Genomic DNA, 26,763 nt, shown 5'->3' on the forward strand with positions numbered 1-26,763 from the left:
TAAACCGCTCGATAGGCCCTGCCTCTTCCGGTTAATGCAGAGACGGAACCATGCCGCTCGGCTAGCTGGCATGATGATGATAATAGTGATGCAGATGCGCATGCGGATGTCGCCTGTCAGCACCGTGAGTCGAGATGAATCATCCATGCTCATAATGACTCTTGGTCTTGCTGTACTAAACTCTTACGGATTCAGAATGAATGGAGTGCGCCTTTGACTCAGACTGCGGTCTGGTCCTGGTTCGGGCTGGTCATTCTAGTGTACGGCATCATTGCGATAGCTTTGATGACCGTTACACATCGTATAGTCGAGCATTTCAATGTTGTTTAATTTATTGATATTTCTACAAAGGAGAGGAAAATGTCCAAAACGCTATTCTAGCAATCTAAGCCAAGAGGTATCATCATTCGTCAACGCATTCCTACAACCATCTACCGCGACTCGCACTGAGCCATGAACCTGTACATGCCTTCAACGCCCTGGTATTCCAACGGGGTGTGCATGTCCATTTCATCAGCCTCGCTAGTATGCAAGCTGTCGTATCCTGAAGGCGACGAAGAAGATAACCACGGGTTTGGCTCAGTCTCGAAGTCGTCTAGCTGGTCGTAGCTTTGTTCCGAATGGGTGGAGAAGTCTTCTGAAGCCGCGAGCGATGGCGAGAGCATGTGTGTCCAGTCAATGTTCGGTTGTACGTGTTGGCGCTCGGCAACGGGCTTGTCGTAGAATGAACATTCGGAGGGTGTTTGGCTAGGTGCGAAGGGGAAGAGTAGCGCGATGTCGGTGCCGACGAAAGAGTCAAAGTCCGCATCCTGATGAACTGCGCCTCTGGAGACCTCAAAGTCGTTGCATATCGTCTCCACTGTTTGCGCATCGCAGCCAGGGAAGTGTACTTTTAGAACCGAGTTTTCATACGAGATCGGAAGATCGCCTAGTGCCGCCAGTCGTTGCAGGTCGTTCAAAACGGCTGCGAGCTCCTTGACAGCTCTTGAAAAGTCGACGGACAGGACATCGAGGAGACCCTCGCTGTTCAGTGTCTCCTTCTCCTGTGCGAACGAGGTGAAGCCCTTGACGGCCTTGAGGGGAGTAAGAGCGGTGACGGTGGGGTTAACGTTGAAGCTGATGTAGGATCCAGGGGTGGCCTTGGGAACCTTGTTCAGCGTACGGTTGACTTGGTCTTGTAGCGCGGACACAGTCTTGAAGCGCTTCTCGCCGTTGTGAGGGTTGACGCCATCGAACTGAGCCTTCTGTCCACCGACGAGGAACGCTCGCACAGCCTGGGAGACGTTGTTGATGACTTGGGCAGGCGATGCAGGTCCATGGGAGAAGTAACGCGCGCCTCCGGCCCTGCCAGAGCCCCAGCCGTAGCCTCCTGCAGTTCGTCCAAATGCGCCGCCGGTAAGGTTCGGGCGGAGGGTCGATGCGAAGGGTGCGCGGCCAGCCTGGGCGTTGACGATACTCCCAATGCGTGACTTGGGGAAGGAGGCCTTGTCATACTTCACGCCCGAGTTGCGAGCTGCAGAGGTGGTGAAGCGACGGACGGCGGCGCTGATCTGGCTGTGGGTGGTGTACCATCGGCCCTTGCTCTGCTTGAGGTATGCAATGCGGTGAAGAGGGTGCTTTGGAGCATTTCGAGCGAGGATAGGTTGCAGTACTGCATCGGCAGGTCGTGCGGATTCTGGTAGTTGTTTCTGTACGAGTTTCGCAGCATGTTTCCAGGCAGCCCTTCGTCTGTCAGTACGCGACCTCCTCGGGTAGTGTTGCAAACTTACTTGAACGCTCTCGCATTCTTGGCCACCGAATTATACAGGTGCACCACGGCAGGTGCCATGATGATTGTGTGTTCCAAGAGAGGAGAGAGTGGTGATGCGTCGAACTGTGGGGAAGGCGACGTTAATGAGGCGCAGGGTCAATGTCGCCACCGATCGGCACCGTTGGTCTGGAACGCCGAGCAATGACGACGATCACATGCCAACTCACTCACCGCACCCTGGCTTTCGTTTCAAGTGAAGTGAAGCCTGATCTTCTCCGCCTGTAAACTACCATTGTACGTTCGAGGCATCGTTTGATTGATAGCGCAGTGATTTAGTGATGTTGCGCTGCTGTTGCCTGGCGGAGTGTGCCCGGATGCGAATCTCTCGTGAGGAATGGAATGGTAGCGACTCAAGTAGAGCACCGGAATCGGAGTAGTAGCCTTGCGACTCGACACCAGCAACCACTTCACGATACATGAGCGTATCACCCTGCGACACCTGGAAGACGGAGGTAAGATTCCACCATACGGGTCTAAGCTCAAAACCAGGAACAGAAGGTATTCATTTTCGTACTTTTACAAAGCAAAAGCCACATCCGCAGACCTGACATCCGCTTATATACTTTGCTTCATGGAAAACAAGACTCCCAAGCAACCACATCCACCTATAAGTAAAGGAAGAACATGATTACCATATATGCCTGAGGGGAGAGAAAGCTGCCATCGAGTTTTGTATGCTGAGTCGGATGAACATGCAAAAGGTAGACACACACACAAAAACGCCAGCTTTCAATGCTACGAGGCCCCTAGATCCAGGAAAAAGAGGGGAAAAGCCAGATATTCCTGAGAAGGGTATTTCGTATTGTGGGATTGGTAATTCGTGTGAACATTAAAGGAAAAGGTTTCCGAGACGCAAGGGCATTCTATCGAAGGAGGAAAAAACACTTGGTCGGCCGCCGACCGGGTAGAAAACGCCAGAACATGAACTTTTTGTCAATGTATACACAGTCCGAAAACTCGCAAGGGGAAGATGAGAAGCAACAAGACCGAAGACCGGGACGAAGACATGCAAAAACCTTGGCTCATACGACAGAGTTGAGACAGCACCCTGAGAGCATCATGGCGGTGTCAACAGAGCCAAGGTATCTGCATCAAGCAAATCATCAATACGCTGTCGGCTTCGAGGGTCCATGCTACCGCTGCGATAAACTGCTTTCAGCTGATCGAAAGCTGGACGTCGCTCGTCTTCGGTCCTGATGAGTTCAACAAAGTCTGAAGCTACCCGCTGTCGAATCACGCTCTGTGGCGAAAGCAAAGACTCGCCGTAAAATTTGGTAAGATTGGAAATGCCAGTATCCGTCCTCCGGTGGGCGGCGTCTTCGAAAGCCAAATGGCGGAACTCGTCATACATTGATTGATTGAAATTCCGAATCAAGAAATGCGACCAGAATTGGTAAAGAACGTTCATGTCGTAAGGGGTTGTGCCGAGGGGTGCGTTGGAACGCTGATGAAGAGCTTTGGATCGAAGGTGAAAATACGATTCATGCGATGAATCAGAAGGGATAGTGTGAACCGGGCTGTGGTGATCTTTGACCCAATAGAGGCGAACAGGGGCGATTGGGGAAGTCGATCGGAACGGGTCGGTGTCGGGTTGTGGGTGATAAAGATGGCTCTCAGGGCTACTATCGACGTGATTAGCGCATACATTCAGGTCCTCTGAGACGGCAACTTACCCATCAGACATTCCGGCACCGTTGACCCTTAATTGGCAGGTGATTGACTTCTCCGGCTCATCTGGCACGCCATGTTTACTATCGATGGAGCCATTAGAAAACGTTCGGGAAACGGAAGGAGGCAACGACATTTGCGATGGGGGTTGCTTGCGCATGACGACTGTCAAGCTGTCGAGTTGCAAGTCGGAAAAAGAATCAGGAATATCTCCACTCACAGCCTTTGTCGAGCTCTCGATTGGGTGACCATTCGAGACGGCCGCGTTCACTTCTTCGGCAGCCAAGCCATTCGTCTCCGCCGGCACTGAACCGGCATCCTGGGCAACGGGATGGAAACCGTTCATTTGGGGATACGCGCCCTCGTTACCGAACGGGCTGAATGCTGGGGACATGGCCGACCACTGAGGAGGGTTGGATGGATCGAAGCCCGCAGGGCGAGAGACCTGAGGCTGGTTCAGCTCTTTTGGTCCCTCGTTCTGTGCAGACGGATCACGCTCGGCCATGTCAAGAACCCACTGCTGCCAGCCTTCCTTGCGACGTAGTCGGTCCTGGCCGTTCTCGCTGGTGCGGTACTCGATTGTGGCAGACTGTTGGCAGACGAGCCTGATCATGTCGATATCAGGAGACAGGCTCTTGATGCGGTTGAAACCGGCGATGAATTCAAGAGCAACGAATCCCTGAGAGTCCATGTGGCGACGTAGGTACAAGTCCTTGATCAAGTTATCAACAGAGAAGTAGTACTCCCTAGTAATCTGTTAGCATGTTTCTTGTGACGGACGGAAAAAAGCATACACTTGGGTCGTGATCATAGCGAAGACCGAGTACTGATCGACGCCGTATGGGCTGTACGGTAATCCAGCGCTCATGGGCGCAGGCATGCCATAAGGATACATCTCATGCGACGTTTGAATAGGAGCTGGGTACCCGGGCTGGAACGGTGGATACCTGTATGGATCGGTGGTCAATGACTGTGAACGGTGGTTGTTGCGACCGAATTTGCCGTGAGGCGCGGGGAAGAAGCTGTTGCTCTCAGGTACAAAGGTCGTGGGCGATCGTGGGCCCAAGGGAAAGCTCGACGTGGAGTGCCCGTTGGTGAAGTGGTGTCCATTGGTGTAGTTTCCACGGCCGCCACGGCCTCCACGGCCACGTTCGCGGCCGTTAGAGAACGAACTAAAGCGCTTGGAATGGCCATGCGAGGAGCCGTCCTGGAAGGTATGCGCTCTACGCTCACCATCTCCAGCGGCGTCTGTCTGCGTTCCAGCAGAATTTTGACGCTCACCCCAGGTGTTATCCTTGGTAGGTGAGGATGCGCCATCTCTCCTTCGCTCCCCACCGTGGAATTCGCCTCGGCGACCCTTGTGAGGCTTGGTGGGATACTGACGTTGATAAGCGCCGTTTTGAGCGGGCACGTTGGACAATGACGATCGCCTGGGCTGCGCTTCAGACTCGGAGGGTACAGGGCCAGCGGTTTTGCCAGCGGCGTCGCCGTTGACTACAGGGGCCTGGCCGTTAAGTGCAGGGGCATCTGCGCTACCAGTACGCTTTGACTTGGGAGACGCATCCTGGGTAGCTGTCTCAGCGCGCTCGCGCCTCGTCTGTTCGCCGTTCGGTGCGAATCCATCCTTCTCGGTCTGTTCAGCACCGTTGCCAAAGCTAGTAGGCCTGCCGCCGTTCACTGCTCCACCGCGTCCTCCAGGACGGCCACCTCTCCTGGCGCCTGCCGCGTTTGGCAGAGGCGTGTTGAACACAACTGTTGGTGTGTAGGGGATTTTCACCCACTCGTGCTTGCTAGTCGAAGCGCCATCTTTGCGCTCCTTCTGCTCCTTCTCGCCCTTCTCTTGGGCCTTCTTGCGATCCTCGTCGATGACGGTCTCGGGAGTCGGCCATGACTCCTGGTCGCGGTTCGGTGGAGGAGGCAGCGCGCTCGAAGCCGGAGCTGCCTTGGCATCCTTCTCGGGGAACCTGCCCTTAGCACCGTTCCTCACATCGAGGTCACCCTTGAACTCTTTTCGTCCCTTGTTTCTGCTCTCGCCGTTTGTAATCTTTTCTTGAGATTTTGAGTCGCCATTCTTGGCCTGAACTCCGTTTGCCCCATGGGACACTCCATTGGGGGTTGTTTGAGGCGCAACCTTCTGCACCTGAGACTTGATCGTGTCCGCTCGTATCTTCCAAGGGTTCACAGTCGGTACAGGCGCCTCTTGGAGGGGCTTAGCAGGCACATTCTTGGCCTTCTTGACCTTGTCAGAAGTCTTCTCGACTGGCTCAACCGACTTATCAACCGAGGTGGAGGCCTGGGACTTGTTATCCCAGGTGGTCGACTCAGAGGAGGTGTTCGGTATCGAGGAAACATCGTCGTCCTTGGTGACTGTCGACGAAGTGGAGGCTCCCATATCCGGCGAGGATATGTTGGAGGCATCTACGGGTTGTGAAACCTTGACCACATTGGGTGCGGCTTGCTCTGTGCGCGCCTCGCGGTTTTTCGCAGGCTGCTCAGGGCGCGACTCAGACTCGACGTCTTCGGCCCAGTTGCTGGGTGACGCGCTAGTTTCTGGGACAGATGCGCCGTTGCCGTCCTTGGCTGGTGTAGCAGAGCCGGATGCCGACTTGCTCGTGGTGGCAGGCGTGACGACGCCCTTCGCGGCTTGCGCATATGAAAATGTGGAGGCCATTTTGGAATTTGTGTGGATCTCGACTAAAGTCCGGCTGGTAAGACGAGGGTAAGCGCTTAGGGTCCCCGATGGGAGCGCTGCGGCAAGCTGGCCAACAGGTGTTGACGCTGGTATGTCCGGAGAGGTTGCTCTTGACCTCCCCGCACGCAAATCTCTTTGCTGCTACCAAGCCTTGCGTTGACGACTAAGCGGTGCGGCGACGATATAGCTCTGCACTGATGGAGAGCTGGGCAGTGTGCTGGACGAGGGCTTTGTACCGAGGCGGTCTCGCACAATGTGAGGAAAGTAAATGCTTCCTACTTTACTGTTTGGCGACGGTGACGGTAATTGCGCGTACTGCAGTGACTGGGGTTAGCGAAGTACAGAGGTGCTACAAGCGCAGTGTGGGCAGCATATGAGGCGTGGTGGTGGAAACAAGTGACGTGGGGAGTTGTGGTGGAGGACTGGGAGCGAGCGCACGACAAGTCGAAATGACTGCGTGGGCCGCCGAGGACTAAGCGGGAAGGAGCGCGAGTGAAAGCCAGAGCGCAACTGGGAGAGGCTGCAAGGCGGAGAAGGGGAGGAGTGTTGCGCAGCGTGCCGAGCAAACTCGAGGCGGGGAGCAGGGCAGGAAGCAAGCGTGCGGCGGGCGTGGGCGGTGCTGTGGGCGGAACTAACCTCTGGAGCGAGTCTGCGTGGGCGGCGGGGTGGGCAGGCGCGCAGAGAGGGCAGCTGTGACTGCGTCGGCGGAGTGCTCGGGGTGGGCGGTGGGTTTTGGCGGATAATGAGGGTTGGAGGGTGCAGTGAGGTACGGGCTCCAGGCACACGAGGGTTGCGGTACAGGCTCGTCTGGCGTGCGTGCAACAGCGACGGAGCGGGCTGAGGCGGCGTCTGAGGGTCGGATGCGACGTGATCAAGGCAGACGGGGCGCCAGGCAAGAAAATTGACTGTCGTGTGTGCGGGAGAAGCAAGCGTAGGTGGGAGAAAGAGGGTCACTCTCAAGCGCGAATTTTTCTTCGTTAAGGTGGTGCTCTAAGAGAACCCGACAGCCCACGCTACTTCGGCGCATTCACCATTCCCTCGCCCAGCGCCCGAGAGCCGCCGTGTAGCTGCTAGCAGCTGACAGGTCGCTGGCCTGTTCTATGGCTGCATCTGCGTTGACAACCCTCGCATTCATCGTGGTTCTGCATTCACTTTCCAGCAGCGCAGTTGACGCGCTTCTACACGCCAATGACGTCTCGCGAGTATCTTCGACCCCTCACTTGCCAAAAGCTGTTTTATACATGGCTGCCTGCGCTCCAACAAACAGCAAATCTCGCCGTCTGCTCATGTCAGCGCACCTGCTTGCACCCAATTGGCCTTGGATCTTGGGACATCGGGCGCCTCGGTGAGGGCCGTGTTGTGCCGGCACTTTCACGTTCCTATGCCAATGGTCGGCAGCACGAGCGAGCCATCTATCGATCCCTGTGCCTACGGGAAAACGGAATACCGGCCATTGACCTTCCCGATTTCTGCCGCGAGCTCCTAGCAGTCCGTATTGTCTGTCTGCGATATACAAGCCTTCATAGTTATGCCTGGCCAGCTAGTCCTCAACTGTCCACCTTCTCCGCTCTACCAAGAGCACCACTATGTCTTCACCCATCCTAGCCGCTGTACCCGATGCATTGGAACTGATAAGCTGCGGATGCTAATCCTGTTGTAAATGGTTTAACTCTATGAAGCAAGACCAAGGCGCGTGTTGCTGCACGTCAACGTCGCCATGGTGTTCATGCCATGGGGTTTGGACGTTCCGCCACACCTCGAGGCCGAGTGCGCCTCGGCATCCAAGTACGCGTAAATTGAGAGTCATCCTCAAACATAGTCCAGCAACAGCAGGCCACAATGATGTCAAAAGGATGCCTAACCTGCGTATCTCAGGTATCATCCATGATCGATAGAAGCTGCGTCATAATTGCTGCCCTGATCTAATTTCATAAATGTTCAGGCCTAAGGCTTAGAAGTTTCGGGCCTTAGATCGATGATTCCTTTTGACGACAGCCACAATCCCAGCCACACTGCCTTCGCTCCGGCCCGCAACTGTCTTAGTCCACATACCCGGAAATAGTCACGTCACATGATGGGACACGATCGATGCGAATGCAAACTGCAACAGGAAACTCATTTTTGCTGACGACTCAAGTTGTCGGAGTTGCCGAGCTGCTTTTGTATTTTTGTATTTTTGTGTTTTCGCGTTCGATATTCGGCACCATGAGTAACCGCTATGTACCCAGGATATCCAGGTACGCGTATACGGGGAGCTGACTACAGCTTCACCTGAACCTCTACTATCGTGCACATCCCGCGTCAAAATGAGTCCAGTACCAGAAGACTCCAATACCTGAGTCACAGGCTCTCTTGCATTTTCCCGTAAGGAACTTTGCGGCACAGATTCGCGCTACTGCGACCCCACCGTCTCCCTCAACCTCTCCATCTTCATCCTTGCCTTTTCCTCACTGCCCGCCCACCACCAAATGCACCACCTGATCTCCTCCCACTTCTTAGGAAACACAGTCCGTATATCCTTCAACCCCGTGCGCTTCGTCTCCCACATCTCAAACGCCACCATAGCCCGATCATAAAAATACCGCTTCGCGTGATCCGGTACTCTGAACAACGCCTCACCAAGCGCTGGAGCACGAACAAGCCCTTGACTCATATCGTAGCGGTGTTGGTGGAAGGAAGAGCGCGTGATGAGCGTGAGATGCCGCATCGAATTATGCTGGATATGCGCCTTGTTGATTTCAAGGCAGAGGTCGTTGTGGGGCTGGAAGTGAGTTCGTCGAGGGTGTCTCCATAGCATGACTGAACGGGGTGTGTGGAGGCGGGTGTAAGGTAGGCGGCGGGATGCCTTGGAGCGGACGATGAGGTCGATTAGGTCGGGGGGTTGGAAGTAGGTTTGACCTGACATTAGGAAGAGCTGGAGTAGTCTGTCGCGGTGGTTAGTACATATACGATCGGGTATTGCATGAGATGGGATTGTTGATGCGGGACACGTACCTAGGACAGTGAGCCATGTCCTTGGAGAAGTCGGAGACAAATGTGAAGGGTAGTTGCGTGGAACTGGTGTCGGCGAGGACTAAGGCATGAAGTGGAAGCACATGCTGATACATGAAAGCAAACACAGCATGACGGTCCAGTTCATCCAAGAGTGGGGTAATTTTCTCTGCTGCAATCCTGCTCTTGCACGACTCCAAGATCCCAATCTGGATAGTGAAGTTCGCTGGATAGCTAAAATGGGTCAACACCCATCTGATCTCGTTCAGAAGCCAGATGCACACCACCGCGGCATAAAATCGTCCTCTCTGGTCGGCGTTGAGACTGCGATAAGCCCATGTGTGTGGCGTTTCCGGATTGCGTGGAGGCATATCGTCGTATGCGAACTCATCGCCACGGCCAACGAGCGTTTGAAATCGATGCACGAGCCGCTGAGCATCTGATGTGTGATCTACAGACAGGAAGTCCTGCTCTTGGAGTTCCCTTTCCATCCACGTGTTCTCCAGCACGCGTAACCCTTGGTACCGTGCTAGCACATCATAGATTGCATCATCTGTCCATTCTTGTGGCGAGCAGCATGCATTAGCCGTACTGTTTAGATAATGCTCCCAGTTATTCTTATTGGTTCCAGGTTGGCTGGCGGGTAAGCGCGACACGTGGTGTTGAAAGTGCGCAACGATTTTGGAATGGACGAACAAGGCTCTGTTGAGCTGGAAGTCGTAGCGGTGTTGGGGGTTTGAGTAGATGATCGAGCGCATAATCTCAAGGTAGATTTTGCGATGTTGAATGACTTTGTGGGTTTTTGTGCATGTGCGTCCAAAATGGTGAACGTCGTCGATGCTTCCGAGGAAATGGAAGATCTGCTCTAGGATTTCTGGAGGTAGATCAGTAAGAGCGGCCATGATTTGGGATATCCTGTTCGATAGATGGCTCCTTCCACAAGAAGGCTTGCAGAGTCGCTTGCAGTTTGGTGTCGTGGTGCGGCGTGGTGCCTTTATGTTAGAGGGAAACGGATACAGCGCAGTATCACGCGCAGTTTGTGGTCAGTAGCGGAGGATCTTTAGCAGCGTCTGGATAGTTCTGTTGATGTATTGGGGCCTAAGCAGAATCCTAAGTTGATTTGGCTGATGTCGATGTGGGGTGTCAGTCAATGGGAATCGCGCAGTTGCTACTGCAGGGACGGATGACACGCCGCCGTCTTCCCCGGGGGTGTGCGCAGCTGGAAGTGCAGCTGGGACAAGGCTGAACCCTCATTTTGAAGCTGGCTCGTTGCCTGGGTCAGGTGCTGCGGAGCGTTTGTCAAAGCGGGGGTTCCGGACCAACTCGTGGTGAACCCAGTCGAAGGCGTCCTGTTTGCTTTCTGATATGTTCTATAGGATCGCATGTAGATTCGGTTATCAAAACGATAATGAGTCCCGCAAGGTGAGGTGGAGAACGCGTCGCGGAGAGATCTGATGATTGTAAGTAGTTGAGCCACGACCACTCCGATTGGCCCCTCCGCGCCTGCCGCGTCCGTGCGCGCCGTGCTATCAGCAACTACCTGGGTACTCACTCTCTATACCAAGGAACCATGATATGATAACTACCAACCTTAGCCACCACGTTCCTCAGAAAGAGTCTAGGTTGCTAAGTGGAGCTCCGAAACTTTGGAGGAATTAGGCACAACGTGCAATCGTGCAAAAATGATGTAGAAACACGGTGTGAGCGATACAGCAGGAGCACGAGAGTGGAAGATCCTTAAACATGGTTATGAGTATGATAATTTCTCGAAAGATTTCATTGTATCAGGACGTTGTCCAATGGATTGCTGGTATGTAACCTTGAATGAGAGACTTCTCCACCACACGTCCTTGCAATCCTCAAACTCCACTCTTTGACACTCGTTACCGAGAAAGCAACCAGTAATTTAACCAGACTTGCAAACCAGGTCACCACGCTTGGGAGTACCCTTGTTGCACCTGCAAATCTGACCAGCTGCGCAGCGGTGGTCGATGGTCCAGATACCGCCCTTGCAGTACAACTTTACAATTGTTAGCATTCAATTTTGCAGATTACACGTTGAAGACACTTACGACAACCTGCCTGTCCTTGACACCGCAAGCGTGGGGGTCGTTCTCGCCGCCACCGAAGGTGCAAGCGCCGCCAGCAGAGCGCAGATCACTTCCGCAGAAGTCCTTGCCGCCGCGGGCCTCGAGGGGGAAGCTGTTGACGGAAGTGACACCCTCAGCGTCGACTGGGGTGGCGGCGACCATGAAAGGCGCAATGGCCAGGAGGAGGATCTGAGTGAACTGCATGTTGAAGGTTTGCGGGTTGAGTTTTGCGGTTGTAGAGTGAATGAAGTGGTTTGAGGAGTGAGTGGATGAAGAATTGAGAAGAGGGAGGCAGGTTGCTTTATAGATGGAGGATGGCTATGCTAGACTCCCGGTGCTTGAGTTGAGAGCTATGGCAGAAAGCCCTGGTGGAGAGAGTCTAGCCATCGAGAGGCTGGCACTGCTTGCTCGTGGGCCGAAAACAATCTTCGAGACGCTTTGGCCCTTCACGAAGTGGATTATCCTTGCGTTCTCGTTAGCAGATATCGGCCCGCCGGGCTTCTCCATCCATAGACCGACGTTCCTGTGATGAATTGAACTAGAGATGAACGCCGAGGAGGCTTCAATGTGATGTCAACGTTGGAGGCCTTGCATGAGGTCTTTATTCGAAGTGAAACCGGCATGGAAGTCCGTGTAAGCCCTAGAGACGAACCGGTCAATTCGAGTGTAGATTGCTGTGCGACGTGGGTCAGACTTGACTGTGGTATCGACGGCCCTGAGTACCAGCATGCCTCTACTCTACACATGGGTCGTCTTCGCGGTTTACAACAGGGATACTGTCCAACGGAGTAAAGGGGAACGCCTGACAGTAGCGCGCGGGGCGGGCCTTATTAGTCTCGGCGGATGCAAGGCTTGTCCATACGCTACACGACGGTGCGGTGCTGTGGCATCATCTCATGAAGATGACCTTGGAATCATTGGAACGAACCGGTGTAGTGGCTGATCGTGACATGAGTTCGGTAATTTCGGTTCTGGGGAATTTGATCAAAAACCCAAGCAGCTACTGCGATGTTTGTGCACGATTTCGTTTTCATCGCTTTCATGAGATGGTGATAGTGGGTTGCAAGCCTCGCCTGGTGGGGCCAAGGCCAGCGCATGCGCCACAGGTGTCTCCAGAAACCTGCAGATGACTAGCCTAGCCGGGTAATTAGCCTCAGACCTCGGAGACCCTTTTTTATCTCCAATATAGATGCGTTGCGCTAGACACCCGAATTGTGGACATGCAGACGTAAGGCCCCCAGATCTAGATCAAGTTGCGGTGGTACAACGTCTGCACAATTGGTGAAGGGATGTAATAACGTGAACGCCTCAAAACAGTGTCAGCGCTACGGATGCAGGAGCGGGTGAGGCATGACGCGGACGCGGGCCACGGGAAGGATGCGAAGCTTTCTTGGTAGAAAGCACTTTATCGGCTATGGTACGATTTTGTAAGATCGCCGACCTACCACGATACCGGTAAGGCTCTAGTACGGATCCAATCCAGAATTACGTATCTGAGCAAACTGTGGAATTTGATCAGCAAGCGGCAGAAAGACCCTTCAGGTTTACTCACAAAATTGGATCCGGCTAGTTATCTCTCGAATTGGAAGGCGTGAAGGCGTCTCGCATCATGGAGCTGAAAGCAGCATCTGTATCGAAACATGTCTCAATTGCCACACAAGCTTTCTTGCGCAAGGCGGAGTAGCGCATCTCGTTGTGCTCGTCGGCCGCTCTGATCGGCCACTCTGGGAGCGTTTACAGATATTCTTCCACCCGTGCTTGAATTGTCCTCGTACGAGTTTGTAGCCTTTCATCCAGCTCTAGGCATCGCTCACGTGTTCGTTAGGTGGCAGCGCGTGTTGCTCGTACCAGAATTGCCAGACCTTACTTGTACTTTTCGTCCTTGCCGTCTGGGTGGTCGGTGCCGTACCCGCTCTTCAAGTCCGTGTGGTGATAGGCTAAATTATCGATGGTAGATGTATTTAGTTCAGTATCGTCGGGTCGGCGACCCAGTAGCATCCATGGTTCCGGTGAGAGCGGTGACACAGGGATGACATGGTGGCACAAAGCTGCCTGGGCTTGTGGGGAAAGAGATGAGTTTCCCGCAACGTTCTGACGCTGTCACGGTAGACAAGCCTTCCGACACGCAACTACGCGCGAGACCGTTTATTTCACAGGCCATATGTGTGCTACATCTGCTGTTGATGTTGGGTGTGTCTTCAGCGCTCGCTCGTATCGACGTCGTGGACAAGAGGATTTCGTGACTGCTGCACACCCGCCTTCTGTCAAGAGACAGGCGGGACTCGCACAACACCCGTCACGGTGTCGTTGTGGGCGACGTTCATTGGATTCGTGCGCGGAAGACAATTCGTAGGCTGTTACGCTCCTGAGTCCAGAAATCTTCCGAGGTCTGGCTGAGGCTCTGCGGGGTGCCGCATTGACTTCCCTGAGCACATGTGCATTAGTTCCATCAAATCTCCCCTCACAGGTATTACTCTTCCTTTCCACTCCATCCGACTTCAGCTCTGCGCTTCATCGCTTTATTGCTAGGGGGCTGGGAGGTTCGGCGAAAGATGACAGCAGAGGATGGACGTTGAGGTTGTTGCCCATCAAGGCGTAGTGCGAACGCCTTCCGCCAGGACCGGAGTACCCGAACGGGGCGTAACCGATCCTGATGCAGGATCACTAAGGAATCATAAGTAGCATAAGCTGTTTGCCATAACACAAGGACTGCGACTCTTTAGATCCACGCGACAATAGCTATTGTACGTGATTGTAGAGTCCATGTGCAGTGAAGGTAGCTCACTCAATCACACTGACGGTCACGTGACCGCCCCTGCTGCTTGGCGCGTCACTCCCGCGCTTGTCTCCGCAGTCAGCAACCCGAACAAACCACCCCACGTCATACCTCGCACTACCACGTCGCAACACATATCACTCGTATCGCAACTATGTCCGAAACTAACTCTCAACCCCCGGACACGAACATGGAGGTCAACGACGAACTAGACCAGACGGTCGACGACGAGATCAAGCAAGACGCGACACGACTGGAAACCGACGCTATGAACCTTGACGGCGCAAACGATGCAGAGCCCGCAGCGGTCAACGGCATGGCAGACTCTGCCGCCGCCTTTGAGGCGCGCATACCTGCGAAGAAGGACGCAACATTGCGCGAGTTTCTAGGCAAGATGGATGACTACGCGCCGATCGTATGCTGAATGCCGTCTCCATCCCAAGCATCGCGCACTAACCAGGCCTCCAGATACCCGATGCAGTGACCAACTATTACTTGACACGCGCCGGTCTGCCACCGCCACCTCAGACATCACAACACCTCGCACGTCTCCTTGCGCTCGCGACACAGAAGTTCATCGCCGACATCGCGGCCGACGCCTACCAGTTCTCTCGCATCAGGTCATCCAACACCACAAGTAACAACCCTATGGGCGGCGCAGGAGGAGCGCCGGCAGCAGCAGCGCCTGGTGGTGCGCCTGGCGGCAAGGATAGCGGCTCCAAGGCCAAGGACTACAACCTCGGCATCCAGCGCCCAGGATATGGAGGTGGAGGCCAGGGTGGCAATCAAGGACGCACCGTGCTTACTATGGAGGACCTGGGTATGGCAGTAGGCGAATATGGAGTCAACATCAAGCGCGGAGAGTTCTACCGCTAGGACCTTCAACCAACGAAGAGGAACCCATGAAACTGGAACACGACGGGATGTGGTAATTTGGGACATCGACATGCATTTTAGGCGTTGGACGGCATCACAGGCGCAGGGACTGGTCATTCGGAACATGGAGGCATCCCGCCTAACGAAGGGCTCATCATATGTGTACAATAGCAGTACAGAATGGCTTCTAGATAAACCAAAATGATACCCAAACTCCCATTTGATGCACATTCGTCCCATTGCTCATTTGTTCTTCGTCTGCTTGTACATGAACTGCTTCCGTGTCCTAGAATCAAAGTCAGCACTCCGTTATGATATCCTCCCGCAGATACCATAAGTGCAGTAGACGTACGGCGCAAATTCCCCAAGCTTTCGTCCTACCATGTCCTCCGTTATGGTGATATCCAGGTAGCTCTTCCCGTTGTGTATCTGGAACTTGAGGCCGACGAAGTTCGGTAATATGGTAGCGGAGCGCGCTTGTGTCTTGATCGGTGGCATGCGTTCACCCGCCTTCTTCTGTGCTATCGGGAGACTTCGAGATGATTAGGGCGCATTCGCAGGGCTTGATAGTAGTGGCTTACGGGACGATATTGGGGCCTGTGAAAAGTTAGATTGCTAGGCATTGACGAACGAACATCTCCGGACGGCATTTTACCTTTCCAGACCGATCGAGCGCAGAGCGCCCGTGTGGGAAACATTGCGACGTTATGCGTGAATGATGAGGTCGGCGAATGTTTTCGACGGCTTCCGATGGCTTCAGGATGCACGTGAGAGCGCGGGGGACGCTAAGGGCTTGGCTTAGGCGGAAGCGCGTCGCGGATGGTGAGTGATTGCTCGCGACTGTCAGGCCTGCAGTGGCGTGTTTGCTGAGAACATACATCTGCAGTGCCCCAGGGGAACTTTGAGTCGCCGAGAAGCCTCTGCCAGCATTACGACTTGAGGAGTCCACGTCTCTTCCAATCAATCAACCACCGACCATGCCGCCACGAGCACGCGGTCAGCAGCGAGGTATAAGCGAGCCTGAGATGAGACGGGAAGCAGATGCTAATGGACGATGCAGGCGCAGACACCATCCGAATACTCGTCGCCACAGATAGCCATGTCGGATACAACGAGCGCGACGCGGAGCGAAAAGACGACAGCTGGAGAACATTCCACGAGGTGATGTGCCTAGCGAAAGAGCACGATGTGGACATGGTACTGCATGCGGGAGACCTCTTCCACGAGAACAAACCTTCGAGGAAATCCATGTACCAAGTCATGCGATCACTGCGTATGAACTGTCTCGGAGAGAAGCCATGCGAACTGGAGATGCTGAGCGATGCGAGCGAGAACTTCGGAGGCATGTTTGACCACGTCAACTACGAAGACGAAGATATCAATATCGCTATACCCGTATTCGCCATTCACGGCAACCACGATGACCCGTCAGGCGAAGGCTCATTCTCCCCTCTCGATCTACTACAGGCGTCTGGCTTCGTCAATTATTTCGGTCGTACCCCAGAAGTCGATAAGATCAATGTGAAGCCGGTGCTGCTTCAAAAGGGTGGCACAAAGCTTGCTCTCTACGGTCTCAGCAATGTTCGCGACGAGCGGTTGTTCCATACCTGGCGAGACGGTAACGTCAAGTTCTTTCAACCTGGTACCCAAAAGGACGAGTGGTTCAACCTCATGAGTGTACATCAGAATCACCACGCGCATACACCTACCAGCTACCTTCCTGAAAACTTCCTACCCGAATTCATGGACCTTGTCGTGTGGGGCCACGAACACGAATGTCTGATTGACCCGCGATACAACCCCGAGATGGGTTTCCATGTCATGCAGCCGGGCTCCTCCGTTGCCACCTCACTCATGCCTGGAGAAGCGGTCCCCAAGCATGTCTGCATTCTGAGCGTCACCGGCAAGGAATTCACGACTGAAAACATCCGCCTGAAGTCTGTGCGACCCTTCATCATGAAAGAAATCGTACTTGCGGAAGAGAGGGAGATCAAGGAGAAGGAACTCTGGCGCGTCAGTGATAACCGTGCAAAGATTACCCAGTATCTGAACCAGGTCATTGAGGAGCTCATCGAAGAAGCGAAGAGGGATTGGCTTGAACTACAGGAGGACCGACAAGAAGATGACGACGACCCTCCGAAACCACTTGTTCGGCTTCGTGTCGAGTACACAGCTCCACAAGGAGGCGAGTTCCACTGTGAAAATCCGCAGCGCATCTCAAATCGGTTCATGGGCAAGGTCGCCAACATCAACGACATAGTACAGTTTCATCGGAAGAAGAAGGCAACGAACCGGGCGTTGAAGAATAATGCCGAAGAGCCAGATGCGGAGATACTTGCGGAGATCTCGATTGACTCAGTCAAGGTCGACAAGCTGGTGAAGGAGTTTCTTACGGCCCAGACCTTGACGATCTTACCACAAAATTCCTTCGGAGACGCAGTGTCGCAGTTTGTAGACAAAGACGACAAGCACGCCATGGAGCAGTTTGTGAAGGAAAGTCTGAGCACTCAGCTCAAGCACCTCATGGACGCAAATGACGTTGAAGAAGAGGAGATCGTCAAGGAGATGGCGGAGTACCGAGAACAATTAGAAGACATGTTCGCCTCAGGACAGTTGAAGAAGACCCGGAAGTCCAAGGTCAAGCCCAAGCCAGCTGGATGGGATAGCGACTTCGATGGGTCCTGGGTCGATCAGCCAGCCGCTATCATTAGGTCTGATAACGAAGGCGAGAAAGACGATGACGAGAGCTTAGCGTCCATACCGACAAAGAAAGCTGCCACCCGGGGTCGTGGCAAAGCAGCTGGCACAACCCGCAAGCCGGCTGCGGCTACTAAGAAGGCAGCAGCTCCTAAGAAGGCCGCACCTGCGGCCAAGGGCGGGCGAGGCAAGAAGAAGGTCGTTGAAGAAGAAGAGTCCGACGAAGACGACGACGACGTAATCATGATCGACGACGATGATGACGAGGAAGTACCCGAAGAAGAAGAAGACGATGACAGTGGCGAAGACCTCTTCGTAGCTTCGCAAAAGAAGAAAGCTCCCGCAAGGAAACCTGCAGCGAAGACAACAAAGGCCCCTGCGCGAGCCAAGTCACCGGTCAAGAAGACTACTACTGCGAGAGCGAAGGCGCCGGCGACTCAGACGAAGCTGAACTTCTCGCAGCCGCTCACGCAACGCAGTCAGCCCACGCGACCTGCGGCTTCGAGAGGAAAGAAGGCTGTACAGGAGCCGGTAAGTGAAGATGATACTTGATGATGTGTTTACGTTTGCTAACATGTGTGCAGAGTGATGATGAGATTGAGTCTGATGATGCTTTCGAGTCTGCGCCCCCTCCCAGTGCGAGGGCTACTCGTAGGAGGTAGATCACGCCATCGATATACAGATGACCAGCACCGTAAAACCTGAGAGGAAGGAGTGTTGCAAAACGGCGTATTTGATCTAATAGAGCATAGCGAAGGCGTTTAGGGGTTTTCAGCTAGGTATACCAGAGTCCAGGAGGAAATATGTCTAACCGTCTACATTTACGAGACTTGTAACGTGAAGAGTATCGTAAGTGTTTGTATATTTTGAAAGAGCCATGCGACCTCTTCACTCCAAGTCTTCCTTCTCCTTGCATTAGGTGTTATGATGTCACGGTCGCACTTGTTCATGCCGGAGTCCAACACCGAGGTGTGTCGACCGCTCTTTCCTCAACTATCTCACCTGGCAGCTGCGCTTGTCCGCATCCCCACTTCTACAAATCTCACGATGCTTCTCTTCAACCCTTCCTACGCCGTCTTTTGGTCATCTCTTTCCTCAATGGCCAGCTCCGATCGGCCATTCGACGAGAAGCCGCGACAGGATGCAGGCTATAACAACCTATCCAACACCGTCCTCCGTCCATCCCCTCAACACACACTCGTTTTGGTTCCATCTTCTTGTTCCACCTTTTCTTCTTTCGCATTGCTGCGCTTCGGCTTTTTGGATAGCTGTCACTCGCTTGTTCACATTGGCTCCCATCAATCAGCTTTGAGGTACGTCGTTGTCGTACATATCCTCTACCACACGAGCATGCAACATCACAGCAGTATGTGAGGTAGAGAACCAACACTAACGGCGACAGGATATTCGCATCACACCATCTCAGTCTTCTTCGTTTCTCCGGCTCGACATCTCATTGGCCCCGTAATACCAACGGCTCAATCAGGTCCGCGGCTCGTTGCCTTCGGTACACCTATAGGGTGACGGACCGGCCATGATGTCATTCGCATACAGGGTGGACGAATTGCTCGCACTTCGCGACCCAGTGTCGGAATCAGCCGTGTCGATTGAGAAGTTTCCTGATGAGGATGTGATCAGAGGTCAGTGCCTGGCCTATCCTCCTCACCCTTTCACTTTTCACTTTTCACCGTTCACCTTTCCTATCGAGGAACATCATACCCGACGCGTCTTGTGTCTCCTTACCCTACTCACACTACACCCGACCGACTCTATTACACTCTTCTATCGCTAGACTCGTAGCCTTCCTTTCTTCCTGCTACTGCTACACAACGAGCAGTAACTAATTGCGCTTCTCGTTAGAACACGTCCTTCGCCCGTCAGCGTCCGCATCGGCGAATCTGCCCAGCAGAGCATCAAACAGAAGCTTGCGTGTACCCACTCCAGCCAATCTTGTTCCTTTCGGACCTCACAAACGGCCATCACCCACGCCGTCCATCAAGCGCGGCAAGGCGGAGAAGCTTCTCAAAGAGCACGGCAGCCCGCCCGGTATACGAGTAACTGCAGGTGGCCGTATAGTTCCTAGCGACCTTCCACCGCTCGGCACGTCCCGATACGGAGACGCTACTTACAGACCACCACAACCATCACTGCGCATAGCACCAGGCAACGTCATGCAAGCACCGACTCACCAGAACCCCAACAACACCGCTCGCATTGAAGTCGTCGGAGGTCAACCTGTCATCTTCGTTGGCGATCGCATGTTCGCACTGCCAGCAGTCAACGCAACAAACCCTACGATGCCTCCCGCCGGCCCCGCTGCTATGGATCCCATAGGCAAGCAGATGCCAGATCCGTCTACCATGACCACTCATGGAGCTCCATCGGGAGCCGCGTTCGGGCCGTCGCGCTCCAACACCCATACACCATTTATTGGCTTGGACCTCGCGACTCTCAAGACGCAACAAGCTCTCAAGAAGCAGGAGCTCCGCACTGTAGAGCAGACTGAGGTACTGCAAGCAGGCCAGCAGAGCGAGGCATGGCGCGCGAGTATGATCGAGAAGAAGCGGTGCCTCATCGTCGAGCTCGACGCACTTCGAAAGCAGATAACGGCGGTCGAGTCAGACAACAGCACCACTCAACATGGCGCCTTCTCCGGCGCGAATGCAGGCTCAGCAGCTATGCCGCCTTTCGGACCGCAATTTCAGCAACCGTTTGCTCCTCCCATGTACCCCTTCGCGGCGCCGTATCCGCCCATGCCGGTTTATCAACCCCAACCTCAGACTTTTGGCCCGCTGTCCGCCTTCTCTGCGGAGCCACCACCGTTTGTTTCGACCGCGACAAACCCGCCTCATTCCCCTCCAGGATCCGCCAGCCGCCGCTCTCGAGCTATTGAAATCAAGCCACCACCTCCCGAGGAAGTCAAGAAGGGATCTGCTCTAAACCCGAAGAGTCCTACATACGAGCCTGTCATAAAGACTAGTACCACCCAAGGCACTGTTCCGCCCACTCCGTCACCAGAGAAGCGCTCTCCTTGGCGAGGACAGCAAATGCCAGTGGCTGGCAAGCATGACCGCCGGATGTCTTCGCAGAAGCATAGTCTGTCTAGCGTTGACACCATGGACTTCTTCCCTACAAACACGCATGAGCATTCCTCAACACGAGTAGCGCCACAGATTAAGGAGACTGAGCAGTCATCCAACGAGAATACTGCGGTACCATCTACACCCGAGAAACACTGGCCAGCTAGTCCATGGAACGAAGGCGATTCTGGCCGTTCCAGGACTAACGATCCTGCACCCAAGCTCACCTCGTGGCCTGAGGCATTCGGTAAACAACCTTCTCTGCCTTCCATACGTCAAGGCCTTTCGGAGCAAACCCAATCCACTATGATAGACCACGCTCATACAATGGGCCCTAACATGTCAATCTCCGCTTCTAGCAGCAACATGGCGCCGCGAACCAGCTCCAGTCAATGCACCGGCACCGACGAGAACTGGCCTTTCAATGGCAAGCCTGTAACACATGTTCCGTCTACATACCAGGAAGGCTACCAGGCCGGCTACGACCACGTTGGCATTCCTGACAGTCCCGAGGTTCTACAAGGCTACATCCAGGGTCTTCTGCACTTCCTTACAGACGAGTCGAAGAAGCGTCAAGCTGAGTATCGACGCGGTACTGATTCCAGGACGCCTTCGCTTCGAGGGCTTGTTGCCGGGTCCCTACCTCACGACTCTGCTGTCGAGATGACTTTCAACCACAACAACGCCAGCGGGGCCCAGGAAAACGTTCGATCAGCGAAGGTCAGTATACCAGATGATATGCGCCGCGACTCAGGGTATGGCCAACAAGGAAATGTTAAGGATGTTCCCGTTCAGTACATGGTTCGCAACGAAGCCATGCAAATCCCCAACCGTGTCGCCTCTGCCGCGCAATATCTGAACCCCCCAGTGATGTTTCCTCAGAGGATGACGTCTGGATATCGACAAGTATTCCCAAGCGTCGAGGATGATGCGAGCAGGGGCATGCAGGATAAGGGTATCGCGTCCCGGGTAGACACTATGCCAAACGGCGGCATGTCCAACCAGTCTTTCGGCAATCAGATCCAGAATCGCAGCTACAGTACCGCGCTCAGCATGCAACGCTTCTACCCGACGCCCAAGGAGTTGAGCCCAAGCGAGATTGGTGGCTACGGCGCGCCTGCTCCTCGACACTTTGCCAATCAGCGCTTGTCGGGGCTCGATGGCGCCATGGACGACTTGTCGGAGATGATCAACGACACACACATTGAGGAGCGTCGTTCGTCTGTTGCGGTAGACAGCCGCTCTACCGAAGCACCCATGTCTGTGGAGTACGAGGAGAGCAACGCAAGCTGCTTCGGGGTATCCAGCAGCAAAGGTAAGCAGAAGGCGCCATCTTCTCCCGCGAAAGCATCGGATGTCGAGCGTGGCACCGCAGCATCTTCACCCGCCAATCCACCGAGCTCCCCCAAGAAGTCCGGAGAGCATTCGCCTGCAAAGGCCAAGCTTGAGCAGGTGACAAACAAATTCCGACGCAGCAAGAAGGACGACCCTCGAACCATGTCTCCCGACGAGAGGCAGAAACGTTCGGACAAGTGGCGACAGCGCTTTCAGCAACTCAAGAGGACCGAGATCGATGAGATAGAGGCGCATCGTAGGAACTCGCGCACCTGATTGCTCATCGTGCGTTGTCGGGTTGTCCGCGTCAGACGGCCTGGTATGCTGGTTGGATACGTCTTCGGACTCGTTAGGTCTTGGTATGATACACCCTCTTGACTCTCTTCTCTGTCGCAGAAAGTATCCTTGGATTCGGCCGAGGATTACATCACCCTCATCGAGTACGCGACACGTCCAACATCTTCTCTTAACGGCAACATTTTCCACGTCCACGAACTTCATTGAACAACTTTCCACTGCGGCACAGCAATAATTACGGCAGCCCACGCATATCTCCGACAGTCTTCCTTCAATATTTCTTTTGACATTGGTGGACTGGCAGAACACGGCAAGGGACGTGTCATGGGCGGAGACGAGTCATCTGGCCAGCCATCCACGTCTTATCTCCTTTGCGTCAGCATCTTGCGTATAACTTCAGCCATTGTATGAATAGGTAGTCAGTATAGTCATCCGTTGCGTAGTAGAATAGTGATAATAATAAAAGCGTGTCTTGTAATCAGTGTCCCTTCTTTGCAGTCATCTGGTGGGCGTTCGGAGTGAGCTGACGAGATGAATCGCGCACGGCCGATGTGTCGGAGTGACGGATAGGGTCCGAAAGGCGCGCTATGCCGAAACGAGAAATGGTTCTAGAACAGATTGGCATCCGAGGCCGTCGTCAGTGGACGAAATAGCGGAAACATGCGCGTCGCCATCACACCAGCATCCGATGTACAGCTACGTTAAGCATGTGTGTGTGCGAGTATAACAACAGGCTGGTGTCATTCATTCACATTGCAACAACTCAAGAATCACGATGGATGCATGTGTCTCGGAGTCGCACAGCCGCGTTTGGTGCGATGACGTGCCGTTATGCTTTGCGCGTTGCTGATAAATCGGGAAATAGCGTGATTTATCGACAGCTGCGGTCGTGGGGAAAAGAGGCACGGTGCTAGAACGGTTAGATGGGTGCGCGTTCTTGGCTGGGAGCGCGGCACAGGGTTCGGATGGCGGGTAGGAATCATCACGACACCAAGGCGCAATTGTCACAGGATATGGATTTCCAAGCATTGCAAAGCCATGTTTTGATGTTTGAGTGGTGGCTGAGTGATTGGTGATGGATGCGGTGTCGGTTTGGCTGGCTGGCTGGAGTGAGGCTAGGTGGCTTCGCACGCGGCTTCCCTAGGTAGACAGGGATTCGGGCGGTCCCACTTGGCCTCCGCCATCATTCGCCGCAGTCCGTACTTGTCGCCGGCACGGCTCTGGCTTCCTTCCTTCCCAACCTGCTGGCTGGCCCTACTACACCACCACTACTCCTCGCTCCCTGCTCCCGCATCCTCCCTGCTTGTCTCTGCAGCGTCGCCAACACCATTCACGCGCACTCCCCTCTCCCATCGCCTGCGCCTCCGTGACGGAGCCATTCTTTCACCGAGCCGCCCCAGCCACACGCACCGCGACCCTGGACATTGCCCTCACCCAAAGTGACATGGCCCATTGATCGTGCAACTGCGCAAACACCGTCTCCCTGCACCCGCCCAGCTTCCGCCTAAGATCCCAGAGTCGCCCGCTGCACTCGCCCACCGGCCTGTGTAACTGCTATGACGCAGCTCTTCAACTCGTCCACATCAAGCCACTCCACCATGGCCGAAAAGACGGAGAAACGCACCTTCTCGGGCAAGGCGCTGTCCACCAACAAGTCAGTCAATCCAAAGGACGGCCAGGTCTCGCAGCGCATCAAGAACTTTTTCCGCATCAACAGCAGCAACGACGCCAACAAGTCTTCCGACGATGGCAGCACAAACTCCAAGAACGAAAAGTCGGGGTTCCGCCAATCGCGGTTCATTCCCCACATCTCGCGCAATCGCTCCCAGACCGTCGCCAGCGAAGGCAACCCCCTGGATGACAGCGTGTCGCCGACCGCGCACGCAAACCCCTACTTTGCCCACCAAGGACCGCCCGCGCTGCGTCATCACAATGCAGGCAGCGTCCCTCCATCACCCCCAGACACCCCCGCAATGCCCAAGACGCAAGTAAATGGCGCAGCAACTACCGACGATCACGCCACAACAGCTGGGAAGGAGGAATTGGCTAGGAAACTACGAAGGGTGGCTTCCGCACCCAATGCCCAAGGTCTCTTTTCTTCGGGAAAGAATACTGATAGGCCACAGACTGCAGAACTCGGCAAGCAGCCTGTATTACACCACCCCAACTCGTCGACCTTGAGCATGGTCGAGACGAACACCCAGGATCCGACTCACCTCCTACCCATAGAAGCTGGCAAACCCATACCCTCGGCAGGCCAGATCCGACAGTCTGTGGCTTTCAGGAGAACCTACAGCTCGAACTCCATCAAGGTCCGCAACGTCGAGGTTGGACCAGGAAGCTTCGACAAGATCAAATTGATTGGCAAGGGCGATGTTGGAAAGGTTTACTTGGTGCGGGAGAAGAAGTCCAGCAGACTATATGCTATGAAGGGTGTGTGAATCGCATCTACAGCTCAGACAACATGCGCTAACAAATTCAGTGTTGAGCAAAAAGGAGATGATCAAGCGAAACAAGATCAAGCGCGCGTTGGCTGAGCAGGAAATCCTGGCGACCAGCAACCACCCTTTTATTGTTACTCTCTACCACTCCTTCCAGTCCGAAGACCACCTCTACCTCTGCATGGAATACTGCAGTGGTGGTGAGTTCTTCCGCGCGCTTCAAACACGACCGAACAAGTGCGTTGACGAGGATGCTGCGCGATTCTATGCAGCTGAAGTCACGGCTGCGTTGGAATACCTCCACTTGATGGGCTTCATCTACCGAGACTTGAAGCCAGAGAGTATGTTACGTTTCACTCGCCGCGCACATTATGCTAACAAACTTAGACATCCTCCTCCACCAGTCTGGACACATCATGTTGTCAGATTTCGATCTGTCGAAACAGTCGGAACCCGGCGGTCGCCCGACTATGATCCTCAGCGGCCGAAGTGGCACTTCCTCGAACAACCTACCAACCATCGATACGAAATCATGCATAAACAATTTCCGAACCAACTCGTTTGTCGGAACCGAGGAATATATTGCGCCAGAAGTCATCAAGGGCTGTGGACATACGAGTGCGGTCGATTGGTGGACCCTTGGCATATTGATCTACGAGATGTTGTACGGAACTACGCCTTTCAAGGGCAAGAACCGCAACGCGACGTTTGCCAACATTCTTCGAGATGAAGTGCCCTTCCCCGAGGGTTCTGGTGCGCCGCAAGTGTCAAAGTAAGTTGTGAATCGTACCTGGTGTGCATTCTGTGCTAACAGTTGTAGTCTCTGCAAGGCCATCATTCGCAAGCTATTGATCAAGGACGAGACTAGGCGACTTGGGTCCCGTGCCGGCGCTTCCGACATCAAGACCGCACCTTTCTTCAAGACGACGTCATGGGCCCTACTCCGGCACATGAAGCCACCGATCGTCCCTCATCAAGGCCAAGGTGTCGAGACACCCAACTTCAGGAATGTTAAGGAGTCCCAGAGTGTTGACATTGGCGCCGCGCGTGTCAAGGGCGTCCCGCTAGACTCTGGTCTCGCTACGCCGATGGGAGAGTTGGCAGATCCGTTTGAGGAGTTCAACAGCGTTACTCTGCACCACGACGGAGACGACCACCACCATGAAGATCAACACTCGTCGCATCTTCACCTCACACAAACCAACTCACAACGATAGACCAGGCGATAATTCGTATGATAAACACGCGCACTGTATTCATCACTCACCGGAGGACCTCCTATATCGAAAGTCGTTCCTCTTGACTCCACTCATTTGTTGCGACGGATCATAGACAAATGCGTTTCTCTTCCTCATCACAGCGGCGTTTCAGGGAGTTCATTCTAGCTTTCTTCGTTTCTTGATCGCGCAGGGATCTCTCTCTCGAGCTCGTTTTTCTTCTCTCTTACCCATCAGCATTCTCGCGTGCTGTAAAATCTCTCTCTGGCGTTGTCTATATTTTGTTGTTGTGAACATGGTTGTGGGTTATGCTGAGCTAGTGTGGGCTAGTCTGAGAGCGGAGGCAGCTTGGACAGGGAAGATGGAGATGGTGGTGGTGATGGGTCGAGGGAAGAGGGAAGAGGGATGGATGGGACTGGGAGGGCGTAGCAGAAGCAATGAGAAAGATATCTTTGAGATGCTAATTGTGCTGTGTGATGTGACCAGTGAAGTTAATGCAACGTGTTGTCATGTTTCGAAACGTCTGGTTGAGCCCCCGTAAGTTATGATGGAGTGATTGAAGTAAGAAACGCATGGGCCAACGCGGAGTTTGCGGGGAAGACGCGACAACGATTCGCGAGAACCCTTGTTTCTTGTCAAACAACGCGACGCAACAAGAACCAAGTACCTTAAACAACACCGGCACGCCCAGCCCATACGAAGTCGAACTCAGGGGATCGTATACCAGGATCCATTCTTGAGCAAGCTACACAGCACAATCGAGTCCACGCACGAACGCGCATCCAGCGAAACC

At 54.1% G+C, this 26,763-nt stretch overlaps 8 protein-coding genes across 8 annotated transcripts; 4 read left to right on the top strand and 4 right to left on the bottom strand.

Moving 5' to 3' along the window:
* Positions 1 to 431: 431 nt before the first annotated feature.
* J4E93_010379 (uncharacterized protein) lies at positions 432 to 1,828 on the bottom strand (the record flags this gene model as incomplete). The annotated part of the gene is made up of 2 exons (XM_049348260.1): positions 432 to 1,722; positions 1,770 to 1,828. 2 exons carry the CDS (start codon positions 1,826 to 1,828, stop codon positions 432 to 434), a joined length of 1,350 nt encoding a protein of 449 aa, XP_049194639.1.
* A 1,651-nt stretch (positions 1,829 to 3,479) lies between these two features.
* Positions 3,480 to 6,149, bottom strand: J4E93_010380 (uncharacterized protein; the record flags this gene model as incomplete). Its single annotated transcript, XM_049348261.1, has 2 exons — positions 3,480 to 4,224; positions 4,273 to 6,149. The coding sequence occupies 2 exons, from the start codon at positions 6,147 to 6,149 to the stop codon at positions 3,480 to 3,482; spliced, it is 2,622 nt and encodes an 873-aa protein (XP_049194640.1).
* A 4,918-nt stretch (positions 6,150 to 11,067) lies between these two features.
* On the bottom strand, positions 11,068 to 11,455 carry J4E93_010381 (uncharacterized protein; the record flags this gene model as incomplete). The annotated part of the gene is made up of 2 exons (XM_049348262.1): positions 11,068 to 11,181; positions 11,234 to 11,455. The coding sequence occupies 2 exons, from the start codon at positions 11,453 to 11,455 to the stop codon at positions 11,068 to 11,070; spliced, it is 336 nt and encodes a 111-aa protein (XP_049194641.1).
* Positions 11,456 to 14,181: 2,726 nt separating this feature from the next.
* J4E93_010382 (uncharacterized protein) lies at positions 14,182 to 14,903 on the top strand (the record flags this gene model as incomplete). The annotated part of the gene is made up of 2 exons (XM_049348263.1): positions 14,182 to 14,442; positions 14,496 to 14,903. 2 exons carry the CDS (start codon positions 14,182 to 14,184, stop codon positions 14,901 to 14,903), a joined length of 669 nt encoding a protein of 222 aa, XP_049194642.1.
* Positions 14,904 to 15,146: 243 nt separating this feature from the next.
* On the bottom strand, positions 15,147 to 15,601 carry RSM19 (mitochondrial ribosomal small subunit component; the record flags this gene model as incomplete). Its single annotated transcript, XM_049348264.1, has 4 exons — positions 15,147 to 15,189; positions 15,256 to 15,435; positions 15,485 to 15,500; positions 15,559 to 15,601. The coding sequence occupies 4 exons, from the start codon at positions 15,599 to 15,601 to the stop codon at positions 15,147 to 15,149; spliced, it is 282 nt and encodes a 93-aa protein (XP_049194643.1).
* Positions 15,602 to 15,880: 279 nt separating this feature from the next.
* J4E93_010384 (uncharacterized protein) lies at positions 15,881 to 18,262 on the top strand (the record flags this gene model as incomplete). The annotated part of the gene is made up of 3 exons (XM_049348265.1): positions 15,881 to 15,911; positions 15,964 to 18,131; positions 18,185 to 18,262. 3 exons carry the CDS (start codon positions 15,881 to 15,883, stop codon positions 18,260 to 18,262), a joined length of 2,277 nt encoding a protein of 758 aa, XP_049194644.1.
* An 872-nt stretch (positions 18,263 to 19,134) lies between these two features.
* Positions 19,135 to 22,291, top strand: J4E93_010385 (uncharacterized protein; the record flags this gene model as incomplete). Its single annotated transcript, XM_049348266.1, has 2 exons — positions 19,135 to 19,240; positions 19,461 to 22,291. The coding sequence occupies 2 exons, from the start codon at positions 19,135 to 19,137 to the stop codon at positions 22,289 to 22,291; spliced, it is 2,937 nt and encodes a 978-aa protein (XP_049194645.1).
* A 1,619-nt stretch (positions 22,292 to 23,910) lies between these two features.
* On the top strand, positions 23,911 to 25,970 carry NRC2 (serine/threonine protein kinase, AGC; the record flags this gene model as incomplete). Its single annotated transcript, XM_049348267.1, has 4 exons — positions 23,911 to 24,745; positions 24,795 to 25,094; positions 25,141 to 25,525; positions 25,574 to 25,970. 4 exons carry the CDS (start codon positions 23,911 to 23,913, stop codon positions 25,968 to 25,970), a joined length of 1,917 nt encoding a protein of 638 aa, XP_049194646.1.
* Positions 25,971 to 26,763: the final 793 nt, after the last annotated feature.

The sequence above is a fragment of the Alternaria ventricosa genome (assembly GCF_023758065.1).
Source record: "Alternaria ventricosa strain BMP 2768 chromosome Unknown scaffold_29, whole genome shotgun sequence".
Classification (NCBI taxonomy): Eukaryota; Fungi; Ascomycota; class Dothideomycetes; order Pleosporales; family Pleosporaceae; genus Alternaria; species Alternaria ventricosa.